This window comes from Topomyia yanbarensis, chromosome 2, assembly GCF_030247195.1.
Source record: "Topomyia yanbarensis strain Yona2022 chromosome 2, ASM3024719v1, whole genome shotgun sequence".
Taxonomy (NCBI): domain Eukaryota; kingdom Metazoa; phylum Arthropoda; class Insecta; order Diptera; family Culicidae; genus Topomyia; species Topomyia yanbarensis.
The window spans coordinates 396,829,957-396,847,325 of record NC_080671.1 but is presented as its reverse complement, the minus strand read 5'-3'; the positions used below and the strand labels follow the sequence as shown (position 1 = coordinate 396,847,325).

Here is a 17,369-nt window from a genome sequence, read left to right as displayed (position 1 = left end):
AATTGGAAATTGGAAATTGGAAATTGGAAATTGGAAATTGGAAATTGGAAATTGGAAATTGGAAATTGGAAATTGGAAATTGGAAATTGGAAATTGGAAATTGGAAATTGGAAATTGGAAATTGGAAATTGGAAATTGGAAATTGGAAATTGGAAATTGGAAATTGGAAATTGGAAATTGGAAATTGGAAATTGGAAATTGGAAATTGGAAATTGGAAATTGGAAATTGGAAATTGGAAATTGGAAATTGGAAATTGGAAATTGGAAATTGGAAATTGGAAATTGGAAATTGGAAATTGGAAATTGGAAATTGGAAATTGGAAATTGGAAATTGGAAATTGGAAATTGGAAATTGGAAATTGGAAATTGGAAATTGGAAATTGGAAATTGGAAATTGGAAATTGGAAATTGGAAATTGGAAATTGGAAATTGGAAATTGGAAATTGGAAATTGGAAATTGGAAATTGGAAATTGGAAATTGGAAATTGGAAATTGGAAATTGGAAATTGGAAATTGGAAATTGGAAATTGGAAATTGGAAATTGGAAATTGGAAATTGGAAATTGGAAATTGGAAATTGGAAATTGGAAATTGGAAATTGGAAATTGGAAATTGGAAATTGGAAATTGGAAATTGGAAATTGGAAATTGGAAATTGGAAATTGGAAATTGGAAATTGGAAATTGGAAATTGGAAATTGGAAATTGGAAATTGGAAATTGGAAATTGGAAATTGGAAATGGGAAATTGGAAATTGGAAATTGGAAATTAGAAATTCGAAATTCGAAATTCGAAATTCGAAATTCGAAATTCGAAATTCGAAATTCGAAATTGGAAATTGGAAATTGGAAATTGGAAATTGCAATTTTGAATTTCTAATTTCGAATTATGAATGTTTAATTTTGAATTTTGAATTTTGAATTTGGATTTTGAATTTTGAATTTTGAATTTTGAATTTTGAATTTTGAATTTTGAATTTTGAATTTTGAATTTTGAATTTTGAATTTTGAATTTTGAATTTTGAATTTTGAATCTTGAATTTTGAATTTTGAATTTTGAATTTTGAATTTTGAATTTTGAATTTTGAATTTTGAATTTTGAATTTTGAATTTTGAATTTTGAATTTTGAATTTTGAATTTTGAATTTTGAATTTTGAATTTTGAATTTTGAATTTTGAATTTTGAATTTTGAATTTTGAATTTTGAATTTTGAATTTTGAATTTTGAATTTTGAATTTTGAATTTTGAATTTTGAATTTTGAATTTTGAATTTTGAATTTTGAATTTTGAATTTTGAATTTTGAATTTTGAATTTTGAATTTTGAATTTTGAATTTTGAATTTTGAATTTTGAATTTTGAATTTTGAATTTTGAATTTTGAATTTTGAATTTTGAATTTTGAATTTTGAATTTTGAATTTTGAATTTTGAATTTTGAATTTTGAATTTTGAATTTTGAATTTTGAATTTTGAATTTTGAATTTTGAATTTTGAATTTTGAATTTTGAATTTTGAATTTTGAATTTTGAATTTTGAATTTTGAATTTTGAATTTTGAATTTTGAATTTTGAATTTTGAATTTTGAATTTTGAATTTTGAATTTTGAATTTTGAATTTTGAATTTTGAATTTTGAATTTTGAATTTTGAATTTTGAATTTTGAATTTTGAATTTTGAATTTTGAATTTTGAATTTTGAATTTTGAATTTTGAATTTTGAATTTTGAATTTTGAATTTTGAATTTTGAATTTTGAATTTTGAATTTTGAATTTTGAATTTTGAATTTTGAATTTTGAATTTTGAATTTTGAATTTTGAATTTTGAATTTTGAATTTTGAATTTTGAATTTTGAATTTTGAATTTTGAATTTTGAATTTTGAATTTTGAATTTTGAATTTTGAATTTTGAATTTTGAATTTTGAATTTTGAATTTTGAATTTTGAATTTTGAATTTTGAATTTTGAATTTTGAATTTTGAATTTTGAATTTTGAATTTTGAATTTTGAATTTTGAATTTTGAATTTTGAATTTTGAATTTTGAATTTTGAATTTTGAATTTTGAATTTTGAATTTTGAATTTTGAATTTTGAATTTTGAATTTTGAATTTTGAATTTTGAATTTTGAATTTTGAATTTTGAATTTTGAATTTTGAATTTTGAATTTTGAATTTTGAATTTTGAATTTTGAATTTTGAATTTTGAATTTTGAATTTTGAATTTTGAATTTTGAATTTTGAATTTTGAATTTTGAATTTTGAATTTTGAATTTTGAATTTTGAATTTTGAATTTTGAATTTTGAATTTTGAATTTTGAATTTTGAATTTTGAATTTTGAATTTTGAATTTTGAATTTTGAATTTTGAATTTTGAATTTTGAATTTTGAATTTTGAATTTTGAATTTTGAATTTTGAATTTTGAATTTTGAATTTTGAATTTTGAATTTTGAATTTTGAATTTTGAATTTTGAATTTTGAATTTTGAATTTTGAATTTTGAATTTTGAATTTTGAATTTTGAATTTTGAATTTTGAATTTTGAATTTTGAATTTTGAATTTTGAATTTTGAATTTTGAATTTTGAATTTTGAATTTTGAATTTTGAATTTTGAATTTTGAATTTTGAATTTTGAATTTTGAATTTTGAATTTTGAATTTTGAATTTTGAATTTTGAATTTTGAATTTTGAATTTTGAATTTTGAATTTTGAATTTTGAATTTTGAATTTTGAATTTTGAATTTTGAATTTTGAATTTTGAATTTTGAATTTTGAATTTTGAATTTTGAATTTTGAATTTTGAATTTTGAATTTTGAATTTTGAATTTTGAATTTTGAATTTTGAATTTTGAATTTTGAATTTTGAATTTTGAATTTTGAATTTTGAATTTTGAATTTTGAATTTTGAATTTTGAATTTTGAATTTTGAATTTTGAATTTTGAATTTTGAATTTTGAATTTTGAATTTTGAATTTTGAATTTTGAATTTTGAATTTTGAATTTTGAATTTTGAATTTTGAATTTTGAATTTTGAATTTTGAATTTTGAATTTTGAATTTTGAATTTTGAATTTTGAATTTTGAATTTTGAATTTTGAATTTTGAATTTTGAATTTTGAATTTTGAATTTTGAATTTTGAATTTTGAATTTTGAATTTTGAATTTTGAATTTTGAATTTTGAATTTTGAATTTTGAATTTTGAATTTTGAATTTTGAATTTTGAATTTTGAATTTTGAATTTTGAATTTTGAATTTTGAATTTTGAATTTTGAATTTTGAATTTTGAATTTTGAATTTTGAATTTTGAATTTTGAATTTTGAATTTTGAATTTTGAATTTTGAATTTTGAATTTTGAATTTTGAATTTTGAATTTTGAATTTTGAATTTTGAATTTTGAATTTTGAATTTTGAATTTTGAATTTTGAATTTTGAATTTTGAATTTTGAATTTTGAATTTTGAATTTTGAATTTTGAATTTTGAATTTTGAATTTTGAATTTTGAATTTTGAATTTTGAATTTTGAATTTTGAATTTTGAATTTTGAATTTTGAATTTTGAATTTTGAATTTTGAATTTTGAATTTTGAATTTTGAATTTTGAATTTTGAATTTTGAATTTTGAATTTTGAATTTTGAATTTTGAATTTTGAATTTTGAATTTTGAATTTTGAATTTTGAATTTTGAATTTTGAATTTTGAATTTTGAATTTTGAATTTTGAATTTTGAATTTTGAATTTTGAATTTTGAATTTTGAATTTTGAATTTTGAATTTTGAATTTTGAATTTTGAATTTTGAATTTTGAATTTTGAATTTTGAATTTTGAATTTTGAATTGTGAATTTTGAATTTTTAATTTTGAATTTGGAATCTGGAATTTGAACTTTTAATTTTCAATTTTTAATTTTGATCCTCTAGTGATTCTTAGCAGATTTCAAATACATTTTCAACATCCGAATTCTAACACGAGGTGAACAAAAAAATTCGGCATTAACTTTTTTGAATTATTTAAATGATCCGATCGAATTGCGGTCAGCTCATGTTGTGAAGAAGGAACATTTTCAAAAAGACTCAAATTGAATTTAGTTGAATATCAAATAGCATTGGTGGAAGAGACCAAAAAATTTTTTCCATTTCTATAACATTCGAAGAGATTTTTTAACCTTAAGCTTCTCTCGTTGCTTGTTGAAAGAAGATTCTCCTTTCCAATAACCGTACGAATATGCTTTAATAGAAGATGCAAAATAATTCAACACAGCCGCCGACCTCATTTACATGATATTTGTTAGCAAATGCGTGATTCAAATCGATTGAAGTGAATATACATGATTTCTACGAATCCGAGCGATCCGTTATTTGGTTAAATTGGATCCATGCAAATAAATCGGAAAACAGCTGTAACCAATGACATGCTTTCTTCGTACTCGTTGCCACTCTCGAACAAAGCTTATTATCACCCTAATAGAAATAATAGTTGGCGGAAAATATGTGTCTTTCATGATATTCTGCACAATAATAAATATGGCGCGGCGATAGTTAAATACTCCAAAATTTTCAACCTATTATTCGAACCGATTCGTCGAACAAAGATACTACCATCCAACGGATTAAAGTGGTCAGATTGGGTATAGCAGTATGGAAAAAATAAGTTCAACACCATAAATGCTTAAGAACGCATTCAGCTGAATTGCCACAACAAACGAACGTTTCACTAAGCAAACGGTTTCCATAAAGAACAAAGCGAAATTACAGAAACAGAAAGGAAATTGTAACCGAATATGTATTGGACTTTTGTCCGCTCGGAACCCGGCCGGGCACCCCTTCACTCGGTTGAATGCAAAAGGCTACCCTCCCTCCCACATCAGTGGGTGGAAAATAAGCGTGATGTCGGCCACAGCAAAAATGCGATAATGCTAATTGGTTCCCTAGGATGGCGGCAAGAAATTTTAGATCATTAAGGATAATTACCGTCATTAGGATTCCCTTCGGTCGGTAAGTAGGGAACCGATCCGAGCAATGAATTAGAATTGGATTGTTTTGGCTTGTTCATGGGAAAGGGACAACTTTTGTTTGGTAACTTTTCTGATAAATGGGTGACAAGATTAGACAATAATTTACCGAATATAGTTCTGGTTTGATGATGTGTCATTTCGAATTAATTAACAGATTTACAGGACAACTATTCAAAATTATTCCATTGATTGACTGAAATCGGGCCGTTATTGTGGCTTGATATTGAAAAGTAATGCACATTATCAAGATGTTGTCAACCAAGCGAAATACAAAGTTATGATGAACAATCCCAGCAAGGTTCTACCAACGGTTGATGAACGTAATTTTATGTATCTGACCATCTAGCAATAACTTTCTGTACTGAAATATTTCCATCGGTCTGACTCAAGTGAACCGAATGATTGATAGCCCCACCAACTCCCAATAAACAACGTTCAAGGTCAACACGTACTCGACACAAGGTGCATTTCGGTATTTCTCTACGGCGAACCACCACCTATCTATATTTCTATGGTACAGAAAGAATATTAAAACATGAGTTTTACTTGGAACAAAAACCTTGTCCCCACCAATCAAACACACCACGTGAAACAAAAAAACTAGACAATTTATTTATACGGAGCCACGCAAGATCAACAGCAACTCACAAATTTTTTAGCTGACTGAAAGGATACTCTCGGGTGGGGGCGGTAGGTGTTCCAGTTGTGGTTGGCGAACAGAGACGCAGACCCGAAAGTACATTCCTATGGGGGTGTGACTAGGATTTTGCTGATGGGGGGACAGATGAAATATTTCAATACAGTCAATTTTTGAGGGTAAAACAAATAAAAAGTATGTGATAAATAAACCCTAAAAATATTCTGAATTAGTGTTAAAGTTTATCATTTACACCAAACACATTAAAGTTGATTAATAGCATGTGTTTAACTCGTCGCTTCTGCTAATAAAGTGTAATCCAAAGGAGCTTCAATATTCCCTACAATAGCTTTGTGTCAAATTGATTGTTATCAGCATACCATTACGCTATGACAGTTTTCGAAAAAAACAATTTTTGGAGTTAGGCTTTTAATAGTGCTTTGCAAAGGAATGCCGTTGCCGTATATAAGTGGACAAACAATCTGTTTCTCAAAAAATGCTTGGTTTGGCAGGCCATTTGAAGTTGTGGCTGATAATCGAAAAGTTTTATCTGTTACTAACAAAGATGTGTTTAAAAAATAATAGTTACAGAAGCGGTAGTTAGCATTCATCATAAGCCTATAAACTATGTGTCAAAAACTATCAATTAACCGAACTTGTAACCATTTGTTACAGAATCATCTTTTCATTTAACGTATATGCTTGAATGTACTAGCATGTCACTAAATGTATAGAGGGAATTGTTAGTAGCTTCTTACGAATTTAGTATAAACTTTATATTCTCTCTTCTGTCCGGTTCGAAACCTTTCTTTTCATTCCCTCCTTCGTTCCCCCTTTTCTTAACGTTTCTTTTTAACCCATTCATGCCCATGTTGTTTGTGAACAACAACGTTTTTAAACAGCTATAACTTTTGATTGAGGCAAGATTTGCTCACGAAATCAAGTAAGGCTAATTTGAGTATGTATTAACAGTTACAAGGATCAGCTCTAGAACTGAAGTTATTGTAATTAGTCTGATTGGTTTCCGATGGAGCAGTGCTGCCAGGGGCAGTTTACGTTGACGATAGAAAATGAATTTTTTATATATCTTGGTTATGTTGCAATATTATTGAAAACTGATAAAACCTATCAATTTAGACTGTCTTTGGCTACGTTTTTCACACAAGTGAACTTTTGTAAATATTCATGAAAAAAAGTATTGAGCATTGGAAGGTAAAAATTGAGCAGCTTCTAACACTGCAAGGGTAGCACCTATTTCTATGAAAAAAGGCTTATCGTGTTTCTTGACCCCACCGTTTTCAAGGAAAAATAGTTTTGAAACCCTATCTGCACTAGAAAAAATTGGGCATGAAAGGTGTTCTAGCGAGAAATTAAATAGTAGGGTAGAAAAACTTGATCATCCCCAATGTGATCCACACGTTGTGATCAGATCGTTCTCGCTTTCTTTGGCCCGTTTCACTCCACGAGTGCAGGTAGTAAATGGTCGAGTGCGAATAGGCCTTCTGCTATCGTGCTTGACCCGGCAGCCGGCCAGCCGATCTATGTACTAGTCAGATCAGATCATATAAACCACCGTGACGATAATATCGTCTACCTTTCGCTCCGTGAAAATAAAATTAGTTTTTCGTTCGCGCAATAAAATTAAAGTGTTTTCAGTAGTGAAAAATTAGTGTTTCAATGTGTCCGAACCAGGTATTCCGCGCGCGCGAACATTTGTCCTTCGAGCCGGATAGTGAATCAGTGCAGTGGTTTTCAGACACTTTGCGAAACAGACAGAACACGTGGTGAAGTTCAGAAACAAAAGCGGTCAGTGAATTTTTAACAAGGGCAGTGACCCCAAAGCAAGACCGCCAAAGTGCATTGAAAGCGGATTGAAACAGTGCGGGAAAAATAGCATCGCCATTTTCGACGCCGGTCAGACGTAGAGACGCTGTGGCGCCAAAATTTGATAGTATATTGTAGTGCTGTGAGTCAGAATGGCAACCGAGTTACGATCCTTGCGGAAACGGGAACGTCAGCTTTTAAGGTCCTTGGAGGGTGTGCGTCATTTTGTCCAGCATTATGAAGAGGCCAGAGATGGCGGACAAGTCAGCCTGCGAATGCATGGACTGGAAGAGATCCACAAGGAATATTTCGCAGTTCGTTGGTTGAAGACGCTGAATTGACGAAACATGCCGATTCGGATCCAGATGTGAAGCAAGAGGCATTGGACCATCTGGACAATGAGAACGATCGACTATTGCAGGAATTTGAAAATCATTTCTATGCGCTTAAAGCATCCATGATGACCTTGTTGCCGAATTTCTTACCGCCATTACAGTTAGGGGGACACCAATCATCGATTGCTGGAGATGATGGTTCTGGTACGCACCAAATAGCGACATTTTCGAAGGTAAAGCTGCCTGAAATCCGTCTGCCGTCATTTAGTGGCAAAATTTTTGAGTGGGTAACCTTCCGCGATTCCTTTCAAAGTCTCATTCACAGCAATCCTCAGCTGACTGATGTGGATAAGTTTTCATATCTGAGGTCGTCGTTGGCTGGTGATGCACTGCAAGAAATCAGTTCAGTAGGATTGTCTGCCGCCAATTATATTGTTGCGTGGGAAATATTGGAGAACCGATATGAGAACAAAAAACTCATCGTGAAGGCTCACCTGGATGCACTTTTGCCATTGAAGGTCTCAAAAGGGAGAGCTACGATAAACTCAATCAACTCATTATCGACTTTGAGAAAAATCTCCAAATGTTGGACAAGATAGGTCAGAACACTTCGGAGTGGACCACCATTCTCGCTTATATGGTGTGTTCCAAGCTCGATTCCGCTACGCTACGCCAGTGGGAAACTCACCACAACTCGAAGGAGGTTCCCACGTATGCAGCCCTTCTCAGTTTTCTCCGCAACCACTGTGATGTTCTTCAATCAGTCGCTCCTGCAAAATCCCAGACCATCGATCATCGTTCTTCTAAATCAACCGTCTGTCACGCTGTTGTGAAGACGTCGAACAGATGCACATTATGCAGTGAATCGTGGCATCCTCCTTCTCAGTGTGCTTTGTTTCAACGGATGAAGGTTTCGGAGCGCATCGAAGCTGTTGCTAAGCACAGGTTGTGTCGTAACTGTCTGCGTCCTGGACACTCTTCAAGTTCCTGCGAGAGAGGAGTCTGTCGTCATTGCCAACAGAAGCACCACTCCATGCTACATGGAGCACCCAAATCATCCGTTCCACACTCGCAGCCGAGACCTCCGTCTCAAGACGCGCAACCGAGACAGTCACAGACTAAGCAACACAATCCGAACCAACACACACACACTAATACTGCCAACTCGCAGCGCACAAACAACACACAGCCAACCACAGACACACCCACCACAAGTCAAAATTATATTGCACTCCCCATCACACCAACACACAACATACTCCTGTCAACCGCTCTCGTGACAATCAAGGACCGTTTTGGCAGAACAACGCTCGCACGAGCCCTGCTTGATTCGTGTTCTCAGCACTGTCTAATGCCAGCAAGTTTTGCGAATAAGCTGCAGTTTCATGAATCCCCTACATATTCGTCAGTTCAAGGAATCGGTTCATCTCGATCAGTTTCCACCAAATTGATCAAAGCAGAGATCAGTCCCAGATCCAGGATTATATCATCCTTCACCGCAGAAATGCAGTTCCATGTACTACCGAAATTGACTGTTCTTTTGCCGACGACGAGTTTCAATCCTGCCGAGTGGGATCTTCCAGATTCTACTCTGATAGCCGATCCCGGTATCCACGAGCCTGGCCCAGTTGATTTGATCATAGGGGCGGAGTATTACATGGACTTGCTGAAGAATGAGCGACAGAGAGCAACACCATCAGGACCGACTTTGCAGAATACGGTGTTTGGGTGGATACTTTCGGGACGCATTCCTAACAGCTCAAGCGGCGAACCATGCTCACTGGTTCACGTATGCTCGACAGCGGAGGTCGAAGAGCAGCTTACTAAATTTTTGGATCTGGAGACTTGTCGTACCACCAGCATTAATTCTGTAGAAGAATCATCCTGCGAACAGTTTTTCGAGCAGACTACAGTGAGAGACGAGAGTGGTAGATTTGTTGTAACACTACCAAAAAAGGAACATGTTATCAGTAAACTGGGAGATTCAAAGGCAACAGCACTTAAGCGGTTCATGGGACTCGAACGGCGATTCGCAGGTAATCCGGACCTGAAGACGGTATATTCTGAATTCATCCACGAATATCTAACTCTCGAGCATATGAAGGAGGTGATCGAGGATATCGATGGAGGCAAGAAGTATTATTTACCGCATCACGCTGTTCTGAAGCCGGACAGCACCACCACGAAACTCCGAGTGGTTTTCGACGCTTCCTGTCGTACATCAACAGGAATTTCATTGAACGACGGCTTGATGGTCGGTCCCGTTGTTCAGAAAGATCTCCTCAGCATCACGCTACGTTTTCGTACGCACCGATTTGCAATTATTGCCGACATCGCCAAGATGTATCGAATGGTTCGAGTACAGAATCTTATGGAGAGATTCTATAGAAGAGCCAATCCGTACGTTCGAGCTAACCACAGTAACGTACGGAACCGCGTCTGCACCGTATCTGGCCACGAAATGTCTGCGAAGTTTGGCGGAAGAAGGAGCAGAAACGCACCCAGAAGCTGCTAAGGTGCTGGAGCAAGTTTTCTACGTGGATGATATGCTCTCAGGTGTAGACGACGTAGAGGATGGAAAGAAGCTGATACAGCAGCTGGTCGAGCTTCTGGAGTCAGCTAGGTTTTCACTACGAAAGTGGAATTCTAACAACAGAGAGCTGCTACTAAATGTCCCTGAACACTTAAGAGACGACCGTTCGATTCTGGAGTTAGACTCGTCTAGCTCAACTATCAAGACGCTAGGACTTGTCTGGGAACCCAGTACCGATCGCTTTCGATTCACTACCCCGGTCTGGAGCTCTGCTGCGGTAATTACCAAGCGCACAGTGCTATCAGACGTCTCGCGATTGTGTGACCCCCTAGGGCTCGTGGGGCCAGTCATCATACAAGCGAAAATCTTCATCCAAGAATTGTGGAAGCAGGAGTGTTCTTGGGATGAACCGCTGACTGAAGAGTTGCAAGAGTATTGGCACGAATATCGGAGAAACCTCGCCGGTTTGGATAGCCTCTCGGTCCCCCGGTGGGTTGGAAGCATTAGCAGCAGTGCAGAAGTGGAAATTCACGGATTCTGTGACGCATCCGAGTTAGCGTATGGAGCGTGTACATTAGAACAGTTACAGAGGCTGGGTCCGTAGCTGTGCGGCTGTTGACGCCCAAGTTGCGGGTTGCTCCGCTTGAAAACCTAAAAAAGAAGAAGAAAAGGCAGTCTATACCCCGCTTGGAATTATCGTCAGCGCTTTTACTTGCTCATTTGTACGAAAAGGTCGTACAGAGTCTCCGCATTTCGGCAAAATCGTTCTTTTCGACGGATTCGATGATCGTTAAGTGCTGGTTATCATCGTCGCCGTCAAGATGGAAGCAGTTCGTCGCAAATCGAGTTTCTGAGATCCAGCACATCACGAAGGACGGCACCTGGAATCACGTCGCAGGTGTAGAAAATCCAGCAGACATAATCTCCCGTGGGATGACCCCAGCGCAGCTTCAGTACCAACATGCTTGGTGCGACGGACCGCACTGGCTGTTATTGGAAGAAGCATATCGAACTGAGACCAATCAGACATGGGAAGAAAACATCGAGTCAGCAGATTTGGAGGAAAAGTACTCCAGACAACCACTCCCAGTGAGATTTTCAAACTACGATCGTCACTGTCGGAGCTAGTTCGTGTTACGGTTTACATTCGCCGTTTTCGGTTCAACGCTCAAACAGTCAACCGCAACTGCAGAAGGCGCAGTCCTATCACTGCATCAGAACTCGATGAGGCATTACAAATGCTAGTCCGGCTAGCTCAACAAGAAAGCTTTCCGCAGGAGCTTACCGATTTGTCTAAGCAACTCCACGTGCGAGATTCGTCGCGCATTATTTCACTAAAGCCGATTCTCAGGGAATGCATACTGTGCGTCGGCGGCCGGTTACGGCATGCAGCTGTGTCACCGAATCGCAAGCATCCGTATATTCTTGACCCTCATCACCCGCTGACAAAAATCGTAGTTGTTTACTACCATCGGAAGCTATTCCATGCGGGACAGCACCTGTTGATTTCGGCTATGCGAGAGCGTTTCTGGCCAGTGTTCACCAGAAACCTGGTACAGCAGGTAATCCACGAGTGCGTCGCTTGCTTTCGAGTACGGCCCAAGGCACAGGATCAAATCACGGCAGATCTTCCACCCAAGAGAGTAACTCCCTGTTCACTGTTTCGAAGAGTCGGAGTCGAATACTGTGGACCATTTTCTTTGGTCTATCCGCATCGACGTTGCCAGCCTGCAAAATGTTTTGTCGCAGTTTACGTTTGCCTAGTCACCAAGGCAGTACACTTGGAGATAGTCGCAGACCTCACCACACAAGCGTTCCTGGCATCGTTGAAGCGATTTACATCTCGACGTGGTAGACCCGATTTGATTATATGTGACAATGCTAAGAATTTCGTCGGTGCAAAACGGGAGCTGGATGAAATTCGCCGGCTGTTTCACAACCAACAGTTCCACAACGCAGTCACAAAAGAGGCAGCAGACGACCCAAACTTCGGCGGGCTGTGGGAGTCCGCGGTGAAATCCTTCAAGACGCTTTTCAAACGTTCGATCGGCTTGCACACTCTAGTGTATGACGAAATGCAAACGGTTTTGGTTCAGATCGAGGCGATTTCGAACTCACGACCGCTCACCCCAGTTAGTAACGACCCAGACGACTACGAAGCGCTAACACCGGGACATTTCCTGGTACAGCGACCTCTGACAGCAATTCCAGAACCCGATCTTGAAGTGATACCAGAAAACCGACTCTCGGCTTGGCAAAAAACACAGTGGTTCACGCAGCAGTTGTGGAAGAAATGGTCGACACAGTACTTGTCGAATCTTCACAACAGGACAAAGTGGACACGGCAAAGAGACAACCTACGCGTAGGCACTATGTGTTTGGGCCTAGGGGTGGCCCTTGCTGTGGAAAATTTGCAGCTTGCTGTTGGTGGCTGGCTATGTTTACACTTGTCCGCAGACAAATAAAACTCTTGGATGGACCACTCAAAGCAAAACCACAAACAACTTCAGCGGACTGTATGCCGGAAAACCACTTGTTGCTGGATGTGATGTGATTAGACCAAAAAGTACTGTTTCACACTTTACACTTTATTTGGAATTTCACTCTCACTTGTAATTTACACTTCACTTGTTGGAATAATACTGATCGCACTTAACACTTTACTTGTTGAAATAAAACTGGTTGCTGCGATGCGCAGAACGCGCGTATTTATATTACACGCCATGCGTTGTAGAAACACGTGGAACATTCGCTCACTGACGATGATGTATTACCGCGCCTGCTGCTGTTGCTATTGTTGCTACTGTTGTATGCGAGTCAAATATCTGACAGTTTATTCTGGAATGTTCTTACCGGTTGGAGATTCTGCTCGATTATGATGGAATCGTGTGAATAATTTTACTTGGTAGTTATTAGCGCTGAACAGAGGCGCGAACACTATGGTTGTTCTCAAGGAAGAGAATCTACCTTCGTTAAAATGGCAACTAGCGCGAGTGACGGAGATTCAACAGGGACCAGATGAAAACGTACGAGTCGTCAAAGTACAGACGAAGGATGGTAGTTACAAACGAGCGATCTCGAAGATCTGCGTGCTACCCATCCGCGATAACTTCATTTCATCAGCCGAGGAGAACGAGACTCCTCCAACGGCGGAGGCCAGGAGGCCTCCGCACACCATCATTATACATCCCTGAGCGTCTGGTAGACCCGTCGCTCCGAACGCTTATTCAAGCCGTTCATCTGAGAAAAGGTAACTGTGTTGTTTTCGGTGGTGGTTATCATGCATGCCTTGTGCATCTGTTCGTGCAAAATGTTCCAGTTCGGTTGACCGTTCAACCACAGCAGCGGCGCTCGACGCCAGCGCGTGCTCACGGCCGCGCCACGTTAGAATTAATACTAACTCAAGTATCACGCTTGGTTATTTCGAGGTACGACACCAGCAGAACCATTTCCGAAGGAAGAACTGCGCAATTCTACCTTCCCGCTCTACGCCAAGGTCGTCAACGAGCATGGCCAGCTCGCTTAGGCGGTTTCACCAACGTAGTAGCTTCGTCGCAATCATCGTAGATCAATCTGCCCAGGTCTACCGTCGAGATGCCAAGAGTTGTCTTCAATCAGCACGACAGATGGAGTTCATCGTCACCAAGGGGTGACCGTGGAGGCCATAGGGCCTCCGTTCCAGGGAAGTCATTTCGTTGTATCATTTTACCTTTTAAAAAACACCCGTTTTTTATCCCAGCAAGTATCATCACCATCGAAGATGACATCAGCCAGTCGGCGGCACAGATCCGCTGCACTTTCGAAGACGATTCCAGCCAGCCGGCGGCACAGGTCCGCTGTACCATCAAGGACGACATCAGCCAGTCGGCGGCTTAGACGCTGAACCAACACAATCGTTAATTCATCCAATCGACTCTACCAGTCCATCCGTCCATCAGTATCCATGAAAAAAGCTTCAAACGCATCCAACATCGACGATCAACCGTTCCAGTGAAAGGAAATATACACATCCGCGAGCAAGCGATGAAAATGCAAACAGTAGTTCCAGTATAGCAAGATGTTCAACCCGTTGAGAAGCAACAACACTAATGTCACCGATCGAAAAAACAGTAGTCAAAACACTAAATAGACATCCAGACACAGCACGAAGAAAATCAGCTGATTTACGGTGTCAAGATCATCATTGCAGTTGCAGTATATAACAATCGTAAAAAGTAGGTCACTAGGACTTCATCAGACATAGTATATAACCCGCATCGAAATTGGGTCACTGTCAACGTTCCCAGCAGTAGCAGCAAATTATAATCTTATATATACAGTAGCAGTAGAAACTTAAAATCAAAACAAACCAGAAAAATTGAATTTGTCAAGCAGTAGTTAGAGTAGGAAACAATTATATTTGAAATCCTTGAGATTCCAAGGCGGCTGGCATATGTTCGAGCGAGAGATTAAATAGTAGGGTAGAAAAACTTGATCATCCCCAATGTGATCCACACATTGTGATCAGATCGTTCTCGCTTTCTCCCATAGGATCATTTGGCCTGTTTCACTCCACGAGTGCAGGTGGTCGAGTGCGAATAGGCCTTCTGCTATCGTGCTTGACCCGGCAGCCGGCCAGCCGATCTATGTACTAGACAGATCAGATCAAATAAACCACCGTGACGATAAGATCGTCTACCTTTCGCTCCGTGAAAATAAAACTAGTTTTTCGTTCGCTCAATAAAATTAAAGTGTTTTCAGTAGTGAAAAATTAGTGTTTCAAAGTGTCCGAAGAACCCGGTATTACGCGCGCGCGAACGAAAGGGTTAAGGTACATTCCCATTTCAGGTACATCCAGTGCTGTTTTGTCAGTAGTAGAACCGTAAATCTCACCTAATTTATAATTTCCAAAATATGCGCGTAGTCCTGGAACTATTTGGTATCCAAACGTCTTTGTTTCTCAAGTACCAAAGCACCTGCATCATACTTCGATTTTTCTTCTTTAAATTAACCCTAATCTTCTGATTGATATTATGTGCCTTTCTCGAGTTTAGAATGATGTTCCTTACTTACTGGGAACCCTGTTTGATAATATTTTGATCTCATTTCTGTCACCTCTGATTGAACTTCTGCTTTCTTATTCTGTTTATATTCCTTCCCTGATATGAACGATATAACAAAAATTTCAAACTTCATTCGTTTGATTACTTTGAACAGATGCGGGGAATGGTCGGTAACCTATCTATTTTCCTTTCCCGAGCCTTTCTTTTGTAGTCGAAGTATTCCTTACCTATTTTCCTGAATGATTTCGTTTACCTATAGTCTCCTATAGTCTGGTATCGATGGAAATATTTTTCTAATCCTGCGAACAAACATTGAGGTTGTATGGTAGGTTTATAGCCATTTATAAAACTTTGATTGCACTCGTAGTGCACTTTAAAACATCAATTGTTACTTGGAATTAGTTCGAAAAGTGGCTTCCCTGACGTCGAGTGAACTGTACAATGGTATTCCAGCAGGAATCTCCTCGGATCTAAACGTCAGTTCTCGACTAATTCCGGTGCGATTCGTACCGGAAAAACCTGTTTTAATCCACCTAACGGTGCAATTGTGCCTTTCTCATTTCTTCAAACTATGACCATGATCGATTATGTTCAATATAATTGTGGAAATGTCTATTACATTCTTAACCATAGAACGTTGCACTTGCGTTTTCCACCCTAGAATGTTGCACTGGGATATAAATGTACCCCACGCGTTTGATCGCATTTTTCGCAGGTAAAAATGCAAACAAAAGAAATGTATAATACATCACTTTCTTCGTTTTTAAATTTCGAAAACCGCTGTGTAAGTGAAAGTAAGAAATTTATTGAATCAATGATACATAAATTGGTTTGAACAAAATAAAAAGTGAAAAAATCGCTTCCTATAATTTTGCGAATTTCGAACCGATTTAAAAAAAATCAAATGATTCTCAATTGTTCAAAGAATGATCTTGAAACGGTAAAAATGGAATTTCGATATTTTTGAAAAAGTGCAATTATTTTGAGGAGTGAAAGTTTAAAAATCGTGTTTTGGAAAATACCACAAAATGGGGTGGAAATTGAAATGAAAAAATATTTCTGACCAGTAATCCATTGGTATCACGCAACGTTACTGCCACTGCAGTTATTGTGCGCCGGTGGCGTAGTAAGAAATTTTTTCGGGGGGAGGGATATGAATTTTTTTGTATATATATGAAAAAATGTTCAAAAACATTCTGAGCAGGAAAAAAATGTTCAAAAATCAACAACTCAGGGAACGGGTTTGGGTAGTCAAGGTAGGAAAGCTAGTTGTTGGTATAGAATAAATGCTCTTCCCCTACGAGGACAATCTGGGCGGTAAACTTCAGACTGTCTAATTTACTGAGCCCTTCAGTTCCCTTGTGCCATTCAGTACCACTTCCTCGTTGAGCTTCCAACTGGTTCGCGAACTACTCGGTCTTGTGCCCGACGATAGATCTTGCCTACTCCAACGAAAAGTTCTCCGGCGAGAGAAGTTCGAGCCAACCAGCCAGGTGCTGCGGTCAGTTCGGCGATTCCGATAGAGTAGGGAATCCGGTTTGATGGAGCCCCGGCGTGACTGGTGGTGTATCGTCGCGGTCTACGCGGTCTCGTTCCCGGCGGTGAATCTTACTGTAAGCTGACGGAGAGGTCCTAGACGAAAGAACTTCTCTCGATACCGATTCTTATTTGGTTTCAGTACCACAACTTCTTGAGCCCTTTGACTCTGTAACCGGTGCCGTTTAGCATCGCAACTCCTTTAAGCCATTTAGTTCTCTTCTTGGGCCATTTAGCACTACTTCCTTGATGGTCCATTCAGTCCTCGATTTGTTCGCGAACAACTCGGTCTAGTCCCCGACGATGGACCTGACCTACTCCGACAGAGAATTCCCCGGCGAGAGAAGTTCTCCTGAGATCGAGCTACAGCTAGTTCGGCGATTCTGGTGAAGCAGGGTATCCGATGCGCTGGTGCGCTGATGCACGGGTGCGCCGATGACTCGCGACTAGTGGTGTCTCGTCG

General features: G+C 38.0%; 2 protein-coding genes across 2 annotated transcripts; both read left to right on the top strand.

Annotated features, from left to right (window-relative positions):
- The first annotated feature begins 8,378 nt into the window (after positions 1 to 8,378).
- LOC131680843 (uncharacterized) lies at positions 8,379 to 10,932 on the top strand. Its single transcript, XM_058961554.1, has 2 exons — positions 8,379 to 9,931; positions 10,137 to 10,932. The coding sequence occupies exons 1-2, from the start codon at positions 8,379 to 8,381 to the stop codon at positions 10,930 to 10,932; spliced, it is 2,349 nt and encodes a 782-aa protein (XP_058817537.1).
- A 424-nt stretch (positions 10,933 to 11,356) lies between these two features.
- On the top strand, positions 11,357 to 12,793 carry LOC131680842 (uncharacterized). The gene has a single exon (XM_058961553.1). It carries the CDS (start codon positions 11,357 to 11,359, stop codon positions 12,791 to 12,793), a length of 1,437 nt encoding a protein of 478 aa, XP_058817536.1.
- The last annotated feature ends 4,576 nt before the right edge of the window (positions 12,794 to 17,369 follow it).